Genomic DNA, 16,999 nt, shown 5'->3' on the forward strand with positions numbered 1-16,999 from the left:
GCCCTGACAGCCACAACTGTTTACAAGGGTTGCGTTTAACGTTTTGTCTTTAGAGGCTGCCTTACTGCCTTACCCATTTCCCAAGCGTTATCTGATTCCATTCTTACAACAAAGAAACAGAGACTCAGAGATCTGAGCTAATGTGACTAAGATTTCACAGCTGGCAAGCAAGGGCGCCTGTCTGTGACCCAAAGGAGTGCCTCCGAGAACAGAGATTTGCCTCACACGGACCTGTCTTCTCTCTGGTCCTAGTTTCTTGTTTTGAAATGTCACTTCTGCTTCTGAGAATTATGGAATCACTCTGTTTGTCTTCTCTCCCCTTGTTTTTGAGAGAGTCTCACTATGTAGCTACCCCGACTGTCCTGCAACCTGCTATATAGGCTAGGTGGCTAGCCTCCTGCCTCTGCCTCCCAAGTCTGAGATTAGAGGTATGCACCATGTCTGACTTCATACTTAGATTCTTTTTTATTTTTTATATTTATTAATTTGTTTGTTTGAGGCATGGTTTCTCTATGTAGCCTGGAACTTACTCTGTAGACCAGGCAGTCTGACCTCAAACTCAGAGATCTGCCTCCCAAATGCTGGGTAAAGATGTGCACACCACACCCAGCTAGGACTTAACATTCTTAAGAATAGTTATAAACTGTACCAAACTTTTAAGTTTAGATGAGATATAACATCACCAGTTCTTATTTTTATTGTTGCTTTCCTTTAATTTTTGAAAATAACCTTTTGCTATTTTTGAGGCATCTATGTAGATTTCATTCTGTTTTAATAGGTATTTGTGCACGCACACACACACACATATATAATGAATCATAGGTTGCTGATATATGACTTTTTAATGATTATCATGTACTATGATGTTTATCAAAGACAACTGCCACGGTATAACTTCCCTTTTAAAACTTATACTTCAGTACAATACATAACAAGAATATCTGTCTAGAAAATAAGAAACCATGACAATAAATCACAAATATCTATTTCCAAGTGTAAATCATTCTGTGCATGGATTTACCATTAGTAAAGCAAATTAAACCAAATAATTTCACTCACTGCTACTAACACAAAATTTCTACTTCAGAATGATTTAATTTTATAATTTTTTGATTTTTGAAATTATAATTTATCATGCCCTTCTTCCCTTTTCTTCCTCCAACCCCTCTCATGTACCCTTCTTATTTTTTCTCAAATTCATGGCCTCTTTCTCTTTAATTGTTGTTCTGTGTACACACACACACACACACACACACACACACAAAAACCCTAAATACATAAATACAACCTGCTTGGTCCACACAATGTTACCTGTATGTAATGATCTCGGGGCTCACCGCTTGGTATTGGTCAGCCCACTGGAGGCCTCCTCCCCGTGGAAGGCCATATCTCTCTCTCCGCATTGCCAGGTTGCCTGTAACTCCATGTCTAGCATTGAAGTCCTGTGAGCTTTCCCCCTTCTTTGTTAGTATGTCCATCGGTATCACGCAGGTCTTGTCCAGGCAGCCATGTTGATGAGATTTCATGGATGTAGCCTGTCTTATGTTTCTAGAAGACATAATCTTATAGGTTCCTCTGGACCGTGCCATTTTTCTGCCCCCTCTTCAGTAATGTTCCCAAGCCTTAGATGCAGAGCTTTCTGGTAAATGTATCCATTGGACTGGGCACTACATCTTTTTTCTCTGCATTTTGATTTGCTTTGTCTTTCTTAAATGGTCTCTGTTGCAAAAAGAGACGCTTCTTTGATGCCGGGTGAAAGCTGCATTTATCTATGGGTATAAGGACAAATATTTTGAATGTAGTCAGGGATTATGTTGGTTTAGTAAAGTGGTGGTTGTAGGTACTCCAAGATCCACGACCTCACTGGCCCCAGTTGGCTAGGCTTCCAGTACCAAGCATGCTTTCCTTCTTGTTTTACAGCCCTTAAGACTGACTAAATAGCTGTTAGTTACCAGCAAGGTATGCACTCCACACATGACCCTTAGTTAATCATGCCATGCTGGTCAGGTTGAGCTTCACAAGCATCATAGCTGGGTGGGACTGTTGGTTCCTTCTCTCCCTCAGAAGCTTGTATGGGGCCTCTGGTACTATGAAAATTAGTCCTCAGGGAGGAGGCTTTCAGGTTAAACCAGCCCAGGTCCTCTTCAGTCATCCTTGACATATGTGTTGGTTACTTTTCTTGCTGCCATGATAACATACTTGAAAGAAGTAACTTTATGTTGTTTGTGTGTATGGTGCATACATGTGAAGGTGGGTCCATCCCCTCTCATCGCTGTGATAAAATACGCTGACAAATAGCACCTAAGAGGACAGCATGTTTACTTGGCTTATAAGTCCAGGTTACCGTTCATCAGTGCAGGGAAGCCAAGGAACTGAAGCAGCTAGGCACATCCACAGCCAAGAGCAGAAATAATGTGTGCACGCATGCTCAGCTTTACTCTATATGATCCAGGGCCCCACCCAGGAAACAATGTCACCCACATTCAGGGTGAGTCTTTCTACATCAATTAAGGCAGTCAACACAGTCTTCCACAGACATACCTACAGGTCACCTGATTAGACAGTCCTTCACTGAGACTGTCATCATTGTATCAAGGTGACAATTAAAAATAACCATTACAGCTGCTGACCCAGGATCAGTGAGGTCCCAGGTTCCACTCCCAGCTACGCAAAAATAAAAAACAAATAAAATAAAAACCAGAGGCTTGAGTTTGGTTCCCAGCATCTAAAGTTCCAGCTCCAGGGGATAAGACATCCTTTCCTGGTCTCCTTAGGTCCCTGCACACGTGTGGCACGTGTTCACAGAGATACACATGTACACATCACACAGATGTACATACAAATAAAAATAATGTCAGTTAATTCATTCTCGTGATCTCGGCTTCCTCACACCATGCATTCCCGTTCACCCTTCAGCATTCGCCCCACAGTCCAGTGGCTAAGGCTGTGCACTCCTGTTTGATCCCCTGGTTGGTTTGCTGGTTTGTTTCTTCTCTTGGTATTTCTCCTTAGGGTACTGGTCCAAGTGCTGAGGGAGGAACGCCCACCTAGGTTCAATCAATGCAGTGTTCAGATATCCTCTCCTGTCTCTGCCATGCTAGCACTCTCTGCTTCTGGCCAGAGATGGGGATGGACAAGAAGGAAGGCTCATATTCATGGGCCATTTCAGAGAAGGTGGGGGACAGGTACGTCTTGCTGCTGCTGTTTCCTGCCAGATGGCATGGTGAAGAGATGAGGTTTCATCTGTTTCTTGGGCAAAGGGCATGGAGCAATGGATGTCACCACTGGGAGTCTGACTCCTCATGAATTTCAATCCCTACATGAATAATTGATGAGTCTCCTATGGTGTCAGGAATGTGTGGTAGCTCCTGGATCTTACATTTATTCTTAACCACTCATTCTTTGGCATTATGCTGCTTGTGATTTCTGCATGAAATCTTTTATGCTGTTGGCTTCTATACTTATTTTTCCCTCCCCTGCCCTAAAGCCCAAGCTGGTTTCTAATTCTTCCTGAGTGTGTCCCACCTGGCCTGGCTTTTCTTTTCTTTCTTTTTCTTTTTTTCTTTCATCATGTGGGACAAAATCAGTTTCTTGGGCCAGCTCTTGGGCCAGCAGCTAAAGGCGTGTGCCATCAAGTCTGACTATCTAAGGTCCTCCTGGGGCTCTGCATGGTAAAAGTTGTCCTCTGACCTCTACAAGCTGCTGATCCTCCCCCCACCCAACACACTAAATATAATAAATAATAAAATTAAAGATTTTAAAACCAAGCTGGACAATGGTGGCGCACACCTTTAATCCCAGCACTTGGGAGGCAGAGGCAGGCAGATTTCTGAGTTCGAGGCCAGCCTGGTCTACAGAGTGAGTTCCAGGACAGCCAGGGCTACACAGAGAAACCCTGTCTCGAGAAAAATAAAATTAAAAAAAAAAAAAAAAAGATTTTAAAATCAGCCGTTACTGCTGTCTCACACAAGTAGCCTTCCCTGGCTCCTAGGGAGCTTGCCTGCTCTTAGTCACAATGTTCTTTGTAGCAAAGAAGGATGCTTAGGGCAGAACCTGTAAATACAACATATAATTTATTTCCTATTGAAACACAAACCTCATTCACTTTTAGAATGAACTGTTGAGGGTCAGCATGTCGCATCCCTCGTTAAGTAAATCTATCTTGTTCATCAGAGACAGAGTTGAGTATATTAGCATCTGGGAGCTCAGTCAAAGCACTCCACTTCAGAGTTCAGCTGCCATGTGGAGACTTACTTTGCTTTGTTTGTGACCTGGCAATGCATCTTTAATGCTGGCCAGATTGGAGCTTTTGGTTACAAAGAGCACTAGGTGTAACACCTGGACTGTGGTCAAAGCAGGCTTTCTCCCAGATTTGGGGCAAGACAAACAAGTTCCGGTTCCAAGGTCAACATTGTATCATTGCTTTTCAAGATAAGGGAAGGCAGACGATAGGATGCCAGAAGGAACTGTGCACACTTGCCTGTAGCAGACCCTACAGCTGGAAAGTGATACTTGTTTTTGACTGCTAGGAGTAGAAGGCAGAGGACAGTGACCGTGCAAACTAAATTAGAACAAAGTGTGAAGTTAGGAGGATTCTTAGCCTGCAGGAATGAGATAACATCAGAGCTCTTTAGAGCAGAGTGGCTGAAGTCTAAGTCAGTTGTAGGTTCCATGTTGCCCATGTTAGATAAACTCCAAATCCCTAAGAAGTAAGTTGAAATTTGGAACTGAACGTGGCCAGCAGACTCAACAGGGCTGTGAGAGAATGTGAAGGCAGTGGAGTGAGTGCTAGAGAGAGAGAAGAGAGAAGAGAGAGGAGGCCAAGAGGACCAAGAGAGTGCAATGGGAACCCAGAGAGGGCCAGAGAGGGCAGCCAGGAGCCAGGAGAAGAACCAAGAGAGCAAGTAGCCAAAATAGCTGAGTTATATGGGAATGAGAAGTCTGTGGGAAGGAAGAGAAGCCCAGGCCCTGAGAGGGAGAGGTTTAGGGTAGGGGTGGTTTGAGAAGTACTGGGCGGGGCCATGGGTACTGAGTGAGACTTGTCTGGGCTTTCTCTAGGACCTAACAAACAAAATGTGGTGTTTTAGAATGCAAGTGTCTCTAAACGGTGCAAAGCCATAAAACATTGACAGTAACATTTGTGAGATTCCTAGGGGATGGGTGTGTATATGTGCAGGTGTGTGTGTGTGTGTGTGTGCGCACACACACACACCTGCACATATACACACCCATCCTTTCTTTTTAAAACATGTAATAAACCAGAGTCAAGGTTTTAGAAGTGACATTCAGTTGTCCACATAAAAAAGCAGGAGAAAGAATGACTTAAGTTTTACAGAGTACGGTATAAATGACAGTTGGTGCTGCTTTTTGTTAGCCTAGAAGAGTCTGGCATTCCTGTTGATTCATTTCTCCTGTAGAAGGTTAGGATACAGATCTCTGTTTAGCTACTACTTTGAAATTTAACTGCACCATGAGATTGATTTGAAGACAGTATATATACCACAGAGTAGAATTTGGAATTATGGTAGCATTCATTTCTAAACAGTATAGATTTATGGAGTAGAATGCACGCTATGGACTTACGGTAACACTCACGTGTGACTGGGTCAGTCGCCCCTGCCCTTCCTTTCCCATCTTAGCTGCTTGATACTTTCCAGGTAATTCCCAGGCCCTCTCCCAACACACCACCCCATCTCTTCAGCATGCGCACCTCCTGTGAGTCTGGTTTTGTTTTTGATACACAACTTTTACAATGTGCCCAAGATGTTTTGACATTTGGGTATGAGGAAGTACCAAAAAGGGAGGAGGGGTGCATAGTTCTGAGGGTGATATTCTGAAAATAAATAAGAAGTAGAAATTAGTTTTAAAAACATATAGCATCTATTTATGTATTTACATTGTCATCTTACACTAATTATAATGTCTGTACCAGGAAATGCCTGTAGCATAACTTGTATTAGCAAGAATGAATTAGCATGGAATGAGTCACCATGACTATGACCCTTGTCAAGGCAGTGTCAGAGCGGTATGAACCAGTAGAAATACAGTACAAGCCATATATGTAATATTGTTTCTAGAAACTAGACTAGGAAAAGCCTCTCCCCTTTTTAGTACATGTTGGAGTGAAAAACAGGGTCTTGTATAGGGCTGGCTAGCTTAGCAGTCTATATGTAGCCCAGGCTAGTCTCAAACTCACAGCATCAGTCCTCAGTGCTGGGTTCACAGATGTGTGTCAGCAAGCTTAGCTAATAGCCTTTTTAAACAACTGCATTTATTTAGTATGTGGGTGAACGCTTGGGAGCCTGGCAGCAAGTGCCTTGACCCTTGGCCTTGTTTTGAGACAGGGTCTCACTGTGTTACTGAGAGTGATCTCCAGCTCTCTATACCGGGGCCAGCCTCAAACGGTGACCCTCTTGCTGCCCCTGCTTCCTGGGTGCTGAGATTATTCGTGTGTGCCATGTGCTTAATCGGTATTTTGATTTCATAAAATTTACTAATGTAAAAGGCTCAATGCCCAAGGCCTTCAGTTACTGAATTGATTTCCATTTTAATTTAGTTATGTAAAATGAGCATTTCAGTTCCTGTTGATTCCTGTCACTCAAAGCACTTGACATGTATTTTACCACCTTCCCCATTAGCTAGGATCCAGTACTGCGTTCTCTTGCTGGTCATATTCTTGGACTGAATGCTGCCATTGTGTACAGGCAACATCCAGTAGACCAGCAATCAAACCTTGTGGCTTCACATTCACTTCCTCAGGAGCCACATGTTGAAACTGTCCCTGAAGGAGCCTAAGGGTAGCGTTTTAGGGAGAGGGCTGAGAAGCGTTAGCATATAGAACTTATGAAGACTGTCTTCTCACTTTTAAGCATTAGCATACATGACAATAGATTTTATTATAACATTTTTATACGGTGTTCTTACTGGTCATTCTTTTCCGTGTCTCTTTCCTGCACCCTACTTGTCACCCATTGCTTTCTTTCATAGTAACCCCGCCTCTGCATCCATGTCATGTGTATACTGGTGTTCCCACCACCACCTCAATATCATTTGGCCCCTCATGGACTTCTTTCTAGTTTCGTTCATTACCTACCACACACATGTATACTCTCGCATGCACATGCGCGCATACACACTTAAATTGGAAGTGGGACAATGGCCCCCTGGGTAAAGTGCTTGCTGCACAAATGTGAGGACCTGAGTTTGAGTTCCCAGAACATCTGTAAGAAGCTGAGTGCAATAGTACACACCTATAATCCCGGCACTGAGGACATGGGGACAGGTGGAAGGTGGATTCCCTGGGGCTTGCTGGACAGCCAGCCTAGCAAAATCAATGAGCTTTGGACTCAATAAGAGAGATCCTTAAAAAGAAAGTGGAAAGCAATCGACAGCTCCCCACATCAACTTCTGGCCTCCACACTCATGCACCTACACACGTATTAAAATCTAGGCTTCAACTGTGAGAGAGCAGGCAGTACTTGTTTATCTGAGTCTTGTTCATCTCACTTAACATAATTTCCAGGTCCAACCATTTTTCTAAACATGTCATGATTTCTTTCTTTCTTTCTTTCTTTCTTTCTTTTTTTTTTACTTTTGTTGTGTATATGTGCTACATTTCTCTTGTCCATCTATTGGTGGACTGCAGGACTGCTTCCATTTCTTAGCTGTTGTGAGTAGTGTAGCAGTAAGCATGCTGTGCACACTATCCCTGTGGAGACTGTCTCGGGACTTACAGTCCTTGAAGTATGCTCACAGGGGACATATAGTTAGGCCATTTGGTCCTTCTGTTATTAATTTGGTTTATGTTGTTGATTGAGACAGGGTGTCATGTAGCCTAGGCTGACCTCGGACCTGCTATGTAGCCTGAACATCTATCTGGTCCTTACGGTTTTCCCTACAAAGTGCTGGGGTCCTGAGCACATACCATCATCTGAGCGTGTTTAGTGTTTTGAGAAGCCCATCCTGTTTTCTGTACTACTTGCACTCGTTTCTGCTCCCACCAGCAATGAACAAAGGTTATGAGAATCTCATGTTAAGAAGTATTATCTGAGTCGTGTATGTTCTACATTCATCTTAGAAAACAGGAGGAAATGGCAGTCTTCTCTGGTTCTCTGTGCGCCCCCCCCCCCAGGCTGATATACTGTTAACTTCTAGAAGCTTGCTGCTAGTGTGGCACTGCAGTCAACACTCATTACTAAAGTGTGAAATTGAAAGTTTTTGACTAGCACTTGAAAACTATTTGAACTCAATTGAGAGTGGTCAAGCATGCTGCAATTCCAGTATTCAGACTGAGGAGCTTGAATCTGAGACTAGCCTGAGCTACACAGCATGTTCAGGCCATCCTAGACTACTGTACTGAGACCTTGGCTCCATAAACAAAACCCCAAGAAACAAAACAAGCATGAGCAGAAACTATATGAAACGGAATTGAACACAGTGAAGGGCAGGTCACAGAGTACTCATGTGTGGCTTGGGGCTCTCAGGGGTGTGAGTGTGTTGTGTCAGAGTACTCATGTGGCTTGGGGCTCTCGGGTGTGAGTGTGTTGTGTCAGAGTACTCATGTGGCTTGGGGCTCTCAGGGGTGTGAGTGTGTTGGAGTGTCTAATGAGAAGGTGCTAGAATGTGAGTGTGGGGATATCGTTAACATGGAGAATTTCTTCCTCATTTTTGAGTTGGTGAGGGCCGGGCATCTCTGGACTTGAGGCTAGAAGAACACCCCCTTGGCTCACCATCTCTGACTTTTGACCTGACTGTAAATTAGCAATTTCAAACTTAGGAGTCAGCCTTTTTCTTATGAGGAAACTTGGTATGTGAAAGTTAAAGTATTTCAGTATGATCTGAATTAAAGAAATATGACATTTACAGTCTCTTAAAGTATTTTTAGTCATTTGTATATACCTAACTATCCCTATGTAGTGACTTTCACATTAATAAAAGCTTATGCTTAATATCACTACATTTAAATGTGAATTAAAAATTTATATGCAATTAAGTTTATGCTTTTAACAAAATAAAGACTTCTTTTTTAAACTGTTAGAATGCTTGGGGTTTTTTTTGGTTTGTTTGTTTGTTTGTTTGTTTGTTTTTGAGACAGGGTTTCTCTGTGTAGCCCTGGCTGTCCTGGAACTCACTCTGTAGACCAGGCTGGCCTCGAACTCAGAAATCCGCCTGCCTCTGCCTCCCAAGTGCTGGGATTAAAGGCATGTGCCACCACCGCCTGGCTAGAATGCTTGTTTGGTATTTCTTCCTTGAGGGTTTCTGGGCTCCCATGTTTTGTATAGGCCTGCCTTGAATATATTTGTTTGGAATTCTGCTAAATAGTCAACATGTCAGATGACTCACACCATGTACATATTTGGAATGCTATTTTGCCACAAGAGTCTGGAAAGTCAGTGTCATGCTTTTAAAAGGCAAAGTATGTTAGTGTTGTGTAGTAGTGAATCAGGGTTACTGCTGTGTTGGAGAGACTTGGTCTAGACATAAGGACTTGAACAGAATAGCCATATTGTGTAGATAAAGTAAGTTGAACACAAACTCACAAGTTGTGCTCATCAACTGCACTGTTAGTGCAGGTTTGAACCACTGCCGTGTAGCTCAGCCCTTTCTCCCGTTGCTGGCAGGGGAGAGGAACGTGACATCTTACTTTTAACTCCAAAACTAACAGAGCCTTGGTAATGATTAGAATTCCACTGGAGGTTTATTCTATTGTTCTAATTAAAGTATTCTCTTTGCAAGGCATTAGGGGTGCAGACAGGGCCAAACCTGTGCATCTGGCCCTTTACCTTTCAGAACAGGGTCAAGCTGCAGCTGGGAATCACGTCTGACTCCCCCTTTCATAAGAAAACAGTAAAAACATAAGCCATGTGTCTAACAGCCAGACACTGACAAACAAGACGTAGGAGTAGATTGTGGGCATTCAAAAAGCTTACATGTGAAAACACATGCTGAAAGAGCGTAGAGTCCTCAGGGAGCACTCTGCCTGGCACAGTGCTGCAGACGAGTCTGGGGACAGAGAAATCAGCCAGGCAAACTGGGTGAGTGACTTTGAGCCAGGCCTTGATGAATTGTTAGTTGTCCAGCAAAAATAAAATACAGAATAAAATCTTGGAAAGAGGGAGACCCAATGCTAGAAAATATTTGCAGGATTTCCTTTTGATTGACAGTTAAACTAATTATATCATTCTTAATTCCTTTTAACAGTTAAACTAACTGTATCATTGAAAAAGAATAGGAGGCAAGTTATCCTGAGACCCAAAAGAGGAACATTTATGTTCCTGGGAGTGGCTACTTCATTTAGATGTGTGGGCCTACCCCAAGACCACCCAGAAAGTTTTTCAACAGGAGGCAGAGGGCTCCTGGGAACCCATTTATTCAGTGAGGAGAAAAGCACTTGAACTTGGTCAGTGGAGGTATGTCTCTGTTTTAGAATGGGTGGAGGGCAGAGACACCAATTGAAATATTTTTTTTAGTTCCTTTGACCACAGAACACAATGGTTGAGTCTGGCATTTCTAAGCTGACTGATAGGAGTCTCTGCCTCTTCAACAGGACTGGAAGTAACTATCTGCTGGATAATTATGAAAATTGAGTCTGTTGTATGAATACTTTTAACTCAGGGCCTGCCTGCATGACAAAGCTTCAGCTATCTATAAAATTATACTTACCAAGGGGCTTGTTTGGTTTTGAAACAGGGTCTCGTATAGCTGGGCTATCCCTCAAGTGCTGGTCCTCTTGCCTCTGTTTTTCTCATGTTGGGATTACAGGTGTGTATATCATGCCCAGCTCACCCATGAGTCTTGTGTGTATGTGTTTATGTGATCACATATGCATGTGGAAGCCAGATCTCAGATGTGTTCTTAGAGCTGTATATGTATGTGTGTATGCATATATATGTACACACACACACACACACACACACACACACACTAGCTGAACAGGCTAGGTTAGCTGGCCAGTGAGCCCAAGTGATCTGCCTGTTTCTGCCCCCTAGCAGTAGGAGTTACAAGCATCCATATGTGGCTTTGTTGGTTGGTTATGGTTTTGAGACAAGGTCTTACTATGTAGCCCTTAAACACAAGAGATCTGCCTGCAATTGCCTCCCAAATGCTGGGGTTAAAGGTGTGTGCCACTACACTGGGCAGCATGCCTGGCTTTTAAAATGTAGGTTCTAGGAATCAAACCATGTCCTCATGTTTGATCAACATTTTACCCACTGAGCTATCTTCTCAGCCCTTACCAGGTAGTTCCAACCACTAATTTCTAAATATCTCAGTCACCTGGAAAAGGATACCCCGAAGAGACATGTAAGTACTACAGGGACTAAGAATCCTCCATTGTAAATTGGTATCTCAATATTCTGTAGTGCAGCTGGTTAGTATTATTTATCATCCAGAGCCTGGTCAGTTCTACAATGTTTAGAAAAGCTGTTTCTGAGTATACAGTAATGTCGAGTGTCCCTTGAGTCACTCTGTGATTCTGCTCGGAAAGTAACATTTATTAAACATTTGCTCTGTAGACCAAGTACTCTCCTACGTGCTTTACCTATCCTGTCACCTACACATCACAAATGACCTTTTGCCAGGTGTAGTAGCATACCAGAAGGCTGGGCATTAGAATCATGAGTTCAAGCCCGGCCAGGACTATATAGTAGATTTGAAGTCTTCCCAGGCAACTTGGCAGTATCCTGTCTCAGAAGAAAATTCAGGAAGGTTAGGAGCACAGTGATGAATAAAAGCCCTTGCCGCTGTCCTGGTGACCCGAGCACAACACACAGAACCCACACGGTAGGAGGAGAGGGTCAGCTCCGACAGGTTGTTTTCTAACCATCATATGCTATGCTTGGGCACATACAAGCCCATACAGAGAAATAGGCAGGCCAGCATGCATGTACCTGCACACATACACACAGACACAGACACACACACACACACACACACACACAGAGAGAGAGAGAGAGAGAGAGAGAGAGAGAGAGAGAGAGAGACTAGAGTGTGAAGTAAAAACTTCTTAGGAGCTGCAGCTCAGCACTGAAACACTCAACTGTGGAAGTCCTTGGTTAATCCCTGACATCACCAAAACAAAACAAAAACTCAACCCCTCGAGACAGGTGGTACTCAACAGTCCTGCAGTCATACAGATGAGGAAAATGGGCATACATTTCCTCATACAAGTTATGTTGCTACATAACTTGCCTAATGTTTCCCACACCACTTGGAAAATGGCAAGGAAGGTGTGCCTCTGTCCTCAGCCATTGTACTGAACTGCTTAGGACTTGAACCTTGAACACATAGTTCTGGGTCCAGCTCTGCTGCTGTCCCAGGATTACGACCTTAGTTGGTTTTTTTCTCCATTTCAAACAATGTGCACACCTCCAGTGTGGCCTTGGTTTGAATACCCGATGTCAGATATATGACGTGGATGCCACAGTATGGAGTGTGAAGAGTCACCAAGTGATGGCTGCCGGGCTCCTTCAGCTGCTTCTGTTTCTTCTGTGCTAGGTTCCGTTAGTGTGTGGCCTCTGGGTCTCTATGGTTAGAAGATAAAATACTGTACTTGTAGTGTACACAGGCTGCAGTACTTCCTCAATGTCTAAATTAGAAAGCAGCAGAGGTTATTTAAAGTAGAAATACAAAAAGAAATACAAGCTGGGTGGTGGTGGCACACTCCGAACACTCAGAGTCAGGCAGATCTTTGTGAGTTGGAGGCCAAGCTTGATCTACATAGTGGTTTCTAGGACAGCCAGGGCTATCTATCTAGAGAGACCCTATCTCAACAAACAAAACCCAGAAATAAAGTCAGTAGAGATACCATGCATGTTTTAAGGAAAATGACACCAGCCAGATTTAGACATTTTTATGTTTTTCTAAGAATGACCTTATGTATGAAATAATATGTCAGTTGCAAAATAGGTCACAAATATATAATGCATTTTGCAGGATTAATATTGTAGACTTTTTTACATATGTAAGTGTTATGTATATATGTGTGTGTATGATATATTTGTGTATATCTATTTTCTGAGATAGGTTTCATGTAGCCCAGACTTGCTCCATAGGTGAGAAGGACATTACATTCCTGATTCGCCTCCCTCTGCCTCCCACATCCCAGGATGTCAGGCATGCCTACTGTGTCCAGTCTCTATAGCACTAGGGGTCAAACTCACAGCTCCTTGCACTCCAGGCAAGCGTTGTCAACTGAGCTACACCCCCCTCCAAGCCTTGTTTGTGAACTTTAAAGAGGAATGCACCTTATTTTCTAAGATTTTATTTTTATTATTTTCATCTTATGTGTGGGTTGCCTGTATGGATGTACACCTCATTGTGTGCCCAGTGCCTGCAGAGGTCAGGAGAACGTATAGGATCTCCTAGAACTGGAGATAGAGATATTTGTGAGCCACCATGTTGGTGTCGGGAATTGAACCTGGGTCCTCTGCAAGGCCACAGCAAGCTCTTACCCCCAGAGCTATCACTATAGCCCCTATTTAGATTTTTTTTTTTTTAAAGAAGAATTTTAGCTTTATCCATTTGTAGATTTTTAGGTGATTTTTAAATTTTTATTTTTATTTATGATATTTTTAGGTGATTATGGAATTTTTTTTTGTTCCAGAATTCCTGGAATAGTTGACTCAGACCCAGAACTAATGCTAGGCAAGCAGCACTGATCTGGCTGGCATACTTTTCTTAAAGTGTACCTTTGAATGATAAGATTTTCTAAATGGCTGATAAAGGGATTTTGATCTTTTATAAATCTGTTTGGCTTGTGTTTTGACTGCTGTTCTCTTGCTGTCCAGGCTGACCTCAGACCCTTATGTTCAAACAATTCTCCTGCCTCAACTACCAAGTACGTGGGACTTACAGGCACTTTTGTAGGTATTTATTTGTTTTGGTTTTTTCGAGACAGGGTTTTTCTGTATAGCCTTGGCTGTCCTGGAACTCACTCTGTAGACCAGGCTGGCCTCGAACTCAGAAATCCGCCTGCCTCTGCCTCCCAAATGCTGGGATTAAAGGCGTACGCCACCACTGCCGGGCTTTTTGTAGGTATTTAACTAGCCTAGAGTTAGTTATTACCACTCTCCCTTTTTAAAGATTTATTTATTTTTATTTATATGAGTACACTGTAGCTGTCTTCAGACACACCAGAAGAGGGCATCAGATCCCATTACAGATGATTGTGAGCCACCATGTGGTTGCTGGGAATTAAACTCAGAACCTCGGAAGCTCGGTCAGTGCTCTTAACCACTGAGCCACCTCTCTAGTGTAAATTAGGATTTTTTTTTTCTGTGCATTGGTGTTTTGCCTGCATGTATATCTGTTTGATGGTGTCAGATCCCCAGGAACTGGAATTACAGACAGCTGTGAGCTGCTATGTAGGTACTGAGAATTGAACCCAGGTCCTCTGAAAGAGCAGCCAAGGCTCTTAACTACCAAGCTGTCTCTCCAGCCACCCTTTCTTTTTAAAATGATTTTGCTGGCAGTTGTGAGGTTTGCTTCCTCTGTCCTCAGTGCTTGTTCTTAGAAGATGAAGGTGTAGTGAAACCACAGACTAAAATGTTCTGTTTGACCTTCCTCCTTGTGCCTTTCTATAAATACATACGCAGTATGACTTCTGGTGTTTTCATTTGTAAATGCTGCTGCTGTTTAGTCAAAGGCATGCTTCCACAGCTAGCTCTTACTTTTCTGGCAAACATGCAGTGATATCATGAGTGATTGATTTTAGTAGATAGCTTGCATAGTCAAGAATGTCTTTCCTCAAGTCAGCAGCCCTAGTCTGATGCCCGCTCAGAACCACCCCGAGCACCTAGGAAGGGCAGTGTGCGGGCAGCCTTTGAACTGTGGCTTAGTGGAGCGTCCTGCACAGGACGAGAAGCCAGCATGCTGATGTAGAGCTGGGTGAGATCCAGGTGAGGTGGCAGGTGAAGAACAGGGAGGAGTGGAGTTTGTTCCTTTCCTAACTCCAGTGAAATGAAAAGTGGGAAACTGTAAGCTGTGAGTCTCCAGAGGTTAGGGAATGAGGTAGCCTTAAATAATTCCTTTGTCTTCACAGGCATGGAAGGACTTTGATGAGACGTTAAACATTTCCACAAAAAGATGCGCTAATGGATGGCAGCGACCCTCCTACATACAGTCTGCAGATAGAGCCACAAGATGGATGTCATCCAGGGGACAGCATGGAAAGGAGAGTGACACGCTTGCCTTCTATCTCAGATGAAAATGAAAATCAGCTTGCCAGAGACGGGCCTGCATGTCTGACCACCAGTGACGGCGCCATGGGAAGAGCCACGGTGTCTGAACAGGACAGTCTCAACAATAACGAAAGCTTCCCTTCTAGCTGTGAGGCAGCTCCTACAGAGAACTCAGAAAACACCCCAAGCGAAGGCCCCAAAGATGACCCGCCTGCCTTGGAACAGGACAAAAAGCTACCTGGAAAAAGAAGTCCAAGGGCCAAAAAAGGCACTCCTACGAACACACCTCCAGGTGAGCCCTTCCCATTCCTTTGCTCTCCTTTAACAAAATAAACATTGCTAATTGCTGTTCTTCTAGTGTTGTTCTGCAGCAGCACCAGTAGGTCCCACTGTGTGGTTCTTGCATAGCCTTTGCCCTGCAGAGTCACAGTCTGTAGAGGGATTGTGTAGAGGGATTATGTAGAGGGATTATGCTGCCTTCTGTGTCACCATGGCTTTGCTCTGACCTGTGATGGCCTGGGCTCGGACGGTTTCCTATAGGAGCTTTCTGCCGCACTCTGCAGGTGAACTGGTAGCCCACACGTACCAGTGTTGAGTAAGGTATCCGGTTTTAATATCTGCATATCTTTGGTTACAAAGTATTTCAGATTTTTCTTCAGAATGTAGTTTGTCAGGTAAAATACAGCTCTGGAGTTCTCTGTCAGAATCACCAGGCACCCAGGGGGAAAGGCCATCAATGGTGGGTTTTGTTTGTCTGTTTGATTTTGTGATTGTTGTTTTGTCAGAGGCATACTGGCCTAGACAGTTCTGGCATGCTATTGGCTGGAAGTCCTTACTGGACTACACTTTACCCAGGCCAGCAGTGCTTGCAGGAGACCTAGTGAATTAAGCCAGTGTGTCTTCCTCCCTTCTGCTCTCCCACTTGCTTGTACTTTGGCTGATAAGAAATGTTTTCACTCTATATCCTGGCTTTAAAATTTAGAGGCAACTATAAAACTATGGCACTCGGACCTGGCTCAGTAGATGCAGTAAGTCCTTGCACCCACACAGTACCAGGCTGGGCTGGAGGCCTGCACTGCACATACCCCAGTACTATTAGGTAAAGAAGGGGCAAGCTGGCTGCTTGGAGCAGCTGAACTAGCAAGCTCCAGGTTCGGTAGGAGACCCTGCCTCTGTAAATAAAACGGAGAGTAATTGAGGAAAACACCCAGCTTTAATCTACCAACCTCTGCATGCACATACCTGCACACATATACCTGTACACACGTATCTACAAACATGCAAGCACTCATGTAGGCTGTTAATTATTCCTTATTTAATGAAGTAACTCATAATTTGGCTCCAGTAAAGATAACTCATAACTTGGCTGTTCATGTTCTTTGTCTTTTCCGTGTTGACTTAAAATATGTAATCAGTGTTAAGAGGTGTGAATATATCATAAAAGAGCTGATGGTAAACATGATATACACAGTGCTGTGTGTATTAGATTTATTGTATACGCTGTCCTTCAAGGCACATTGTCTGTCTTCCCAGGCTGACATTGCTGTATATAAGAAGTGAAACCTATCTGGGAGTGATGGCTCGCATCTGTAATCCCGGCATTTGGGAGCTAGAATTACAGAATTGCTGAGCATGGCTACAGAGTGAGCTCCAGGTCAGCTGACTACAGGACTAGCCATTCAAAACCCGAGACACCCCCCCCCCCAGCCCCACACCTGTTAGCAGTCGGTTTCTCGGAGCACCCCTCTTGTGGGCAGTTACGGATCTTGTTTTCTCTCTATAGATTTGTCCTCTCTGGACACTGATTGTCAGTGGAATCA

General features: G+C 43.5%; 1 protein-coding gene across 2 annotated transcripts in view; it reads left to right on the plus strand.

The window, feature by feature from the left end:
• Cnst (consortin, connexin sorting protein) overlaps positions 1-16,999 on the plus strand; it is a 75,493-nt gene that overhangs the window by 18,275 nt on the left and 40,219 nt on the right. The window contains exon 2 of one of the 2 annotated variants that reach the window (XM_034520242.2): positions 15,041-15,471. In XM_034520242.2, the coding sequence (XP_034376133.1) occupies positions 15,093-15,471 (379 nt within the window). In that variant the 5' untranslated portion in view covers positions 15,041-15,092. Of the gene's footprint in view, positions 1-15,040; positions 15,472-15,754; positions 15,780-16,999 lie in introns of those variants that run through there. The other variant, XM_034520245.2, reaches the window with a different exon arrangement.

This window comes from Arvicanthis niloticus, chromosome 16 (assembly GCF_011762505.2).
Source record: "Arvicanthis niloticus isolate mArvNil1 chromosome 16, mArvNil1.pat.X, whole genome shotgun sequence".
NCBI classification, from domain to species: domain Eukaryota; kingdom Metazoa; phylum Chordata; class Mammalia; order Rodentia; family Muridae; genus Arvicanthis; species Arvicanthis niloticus.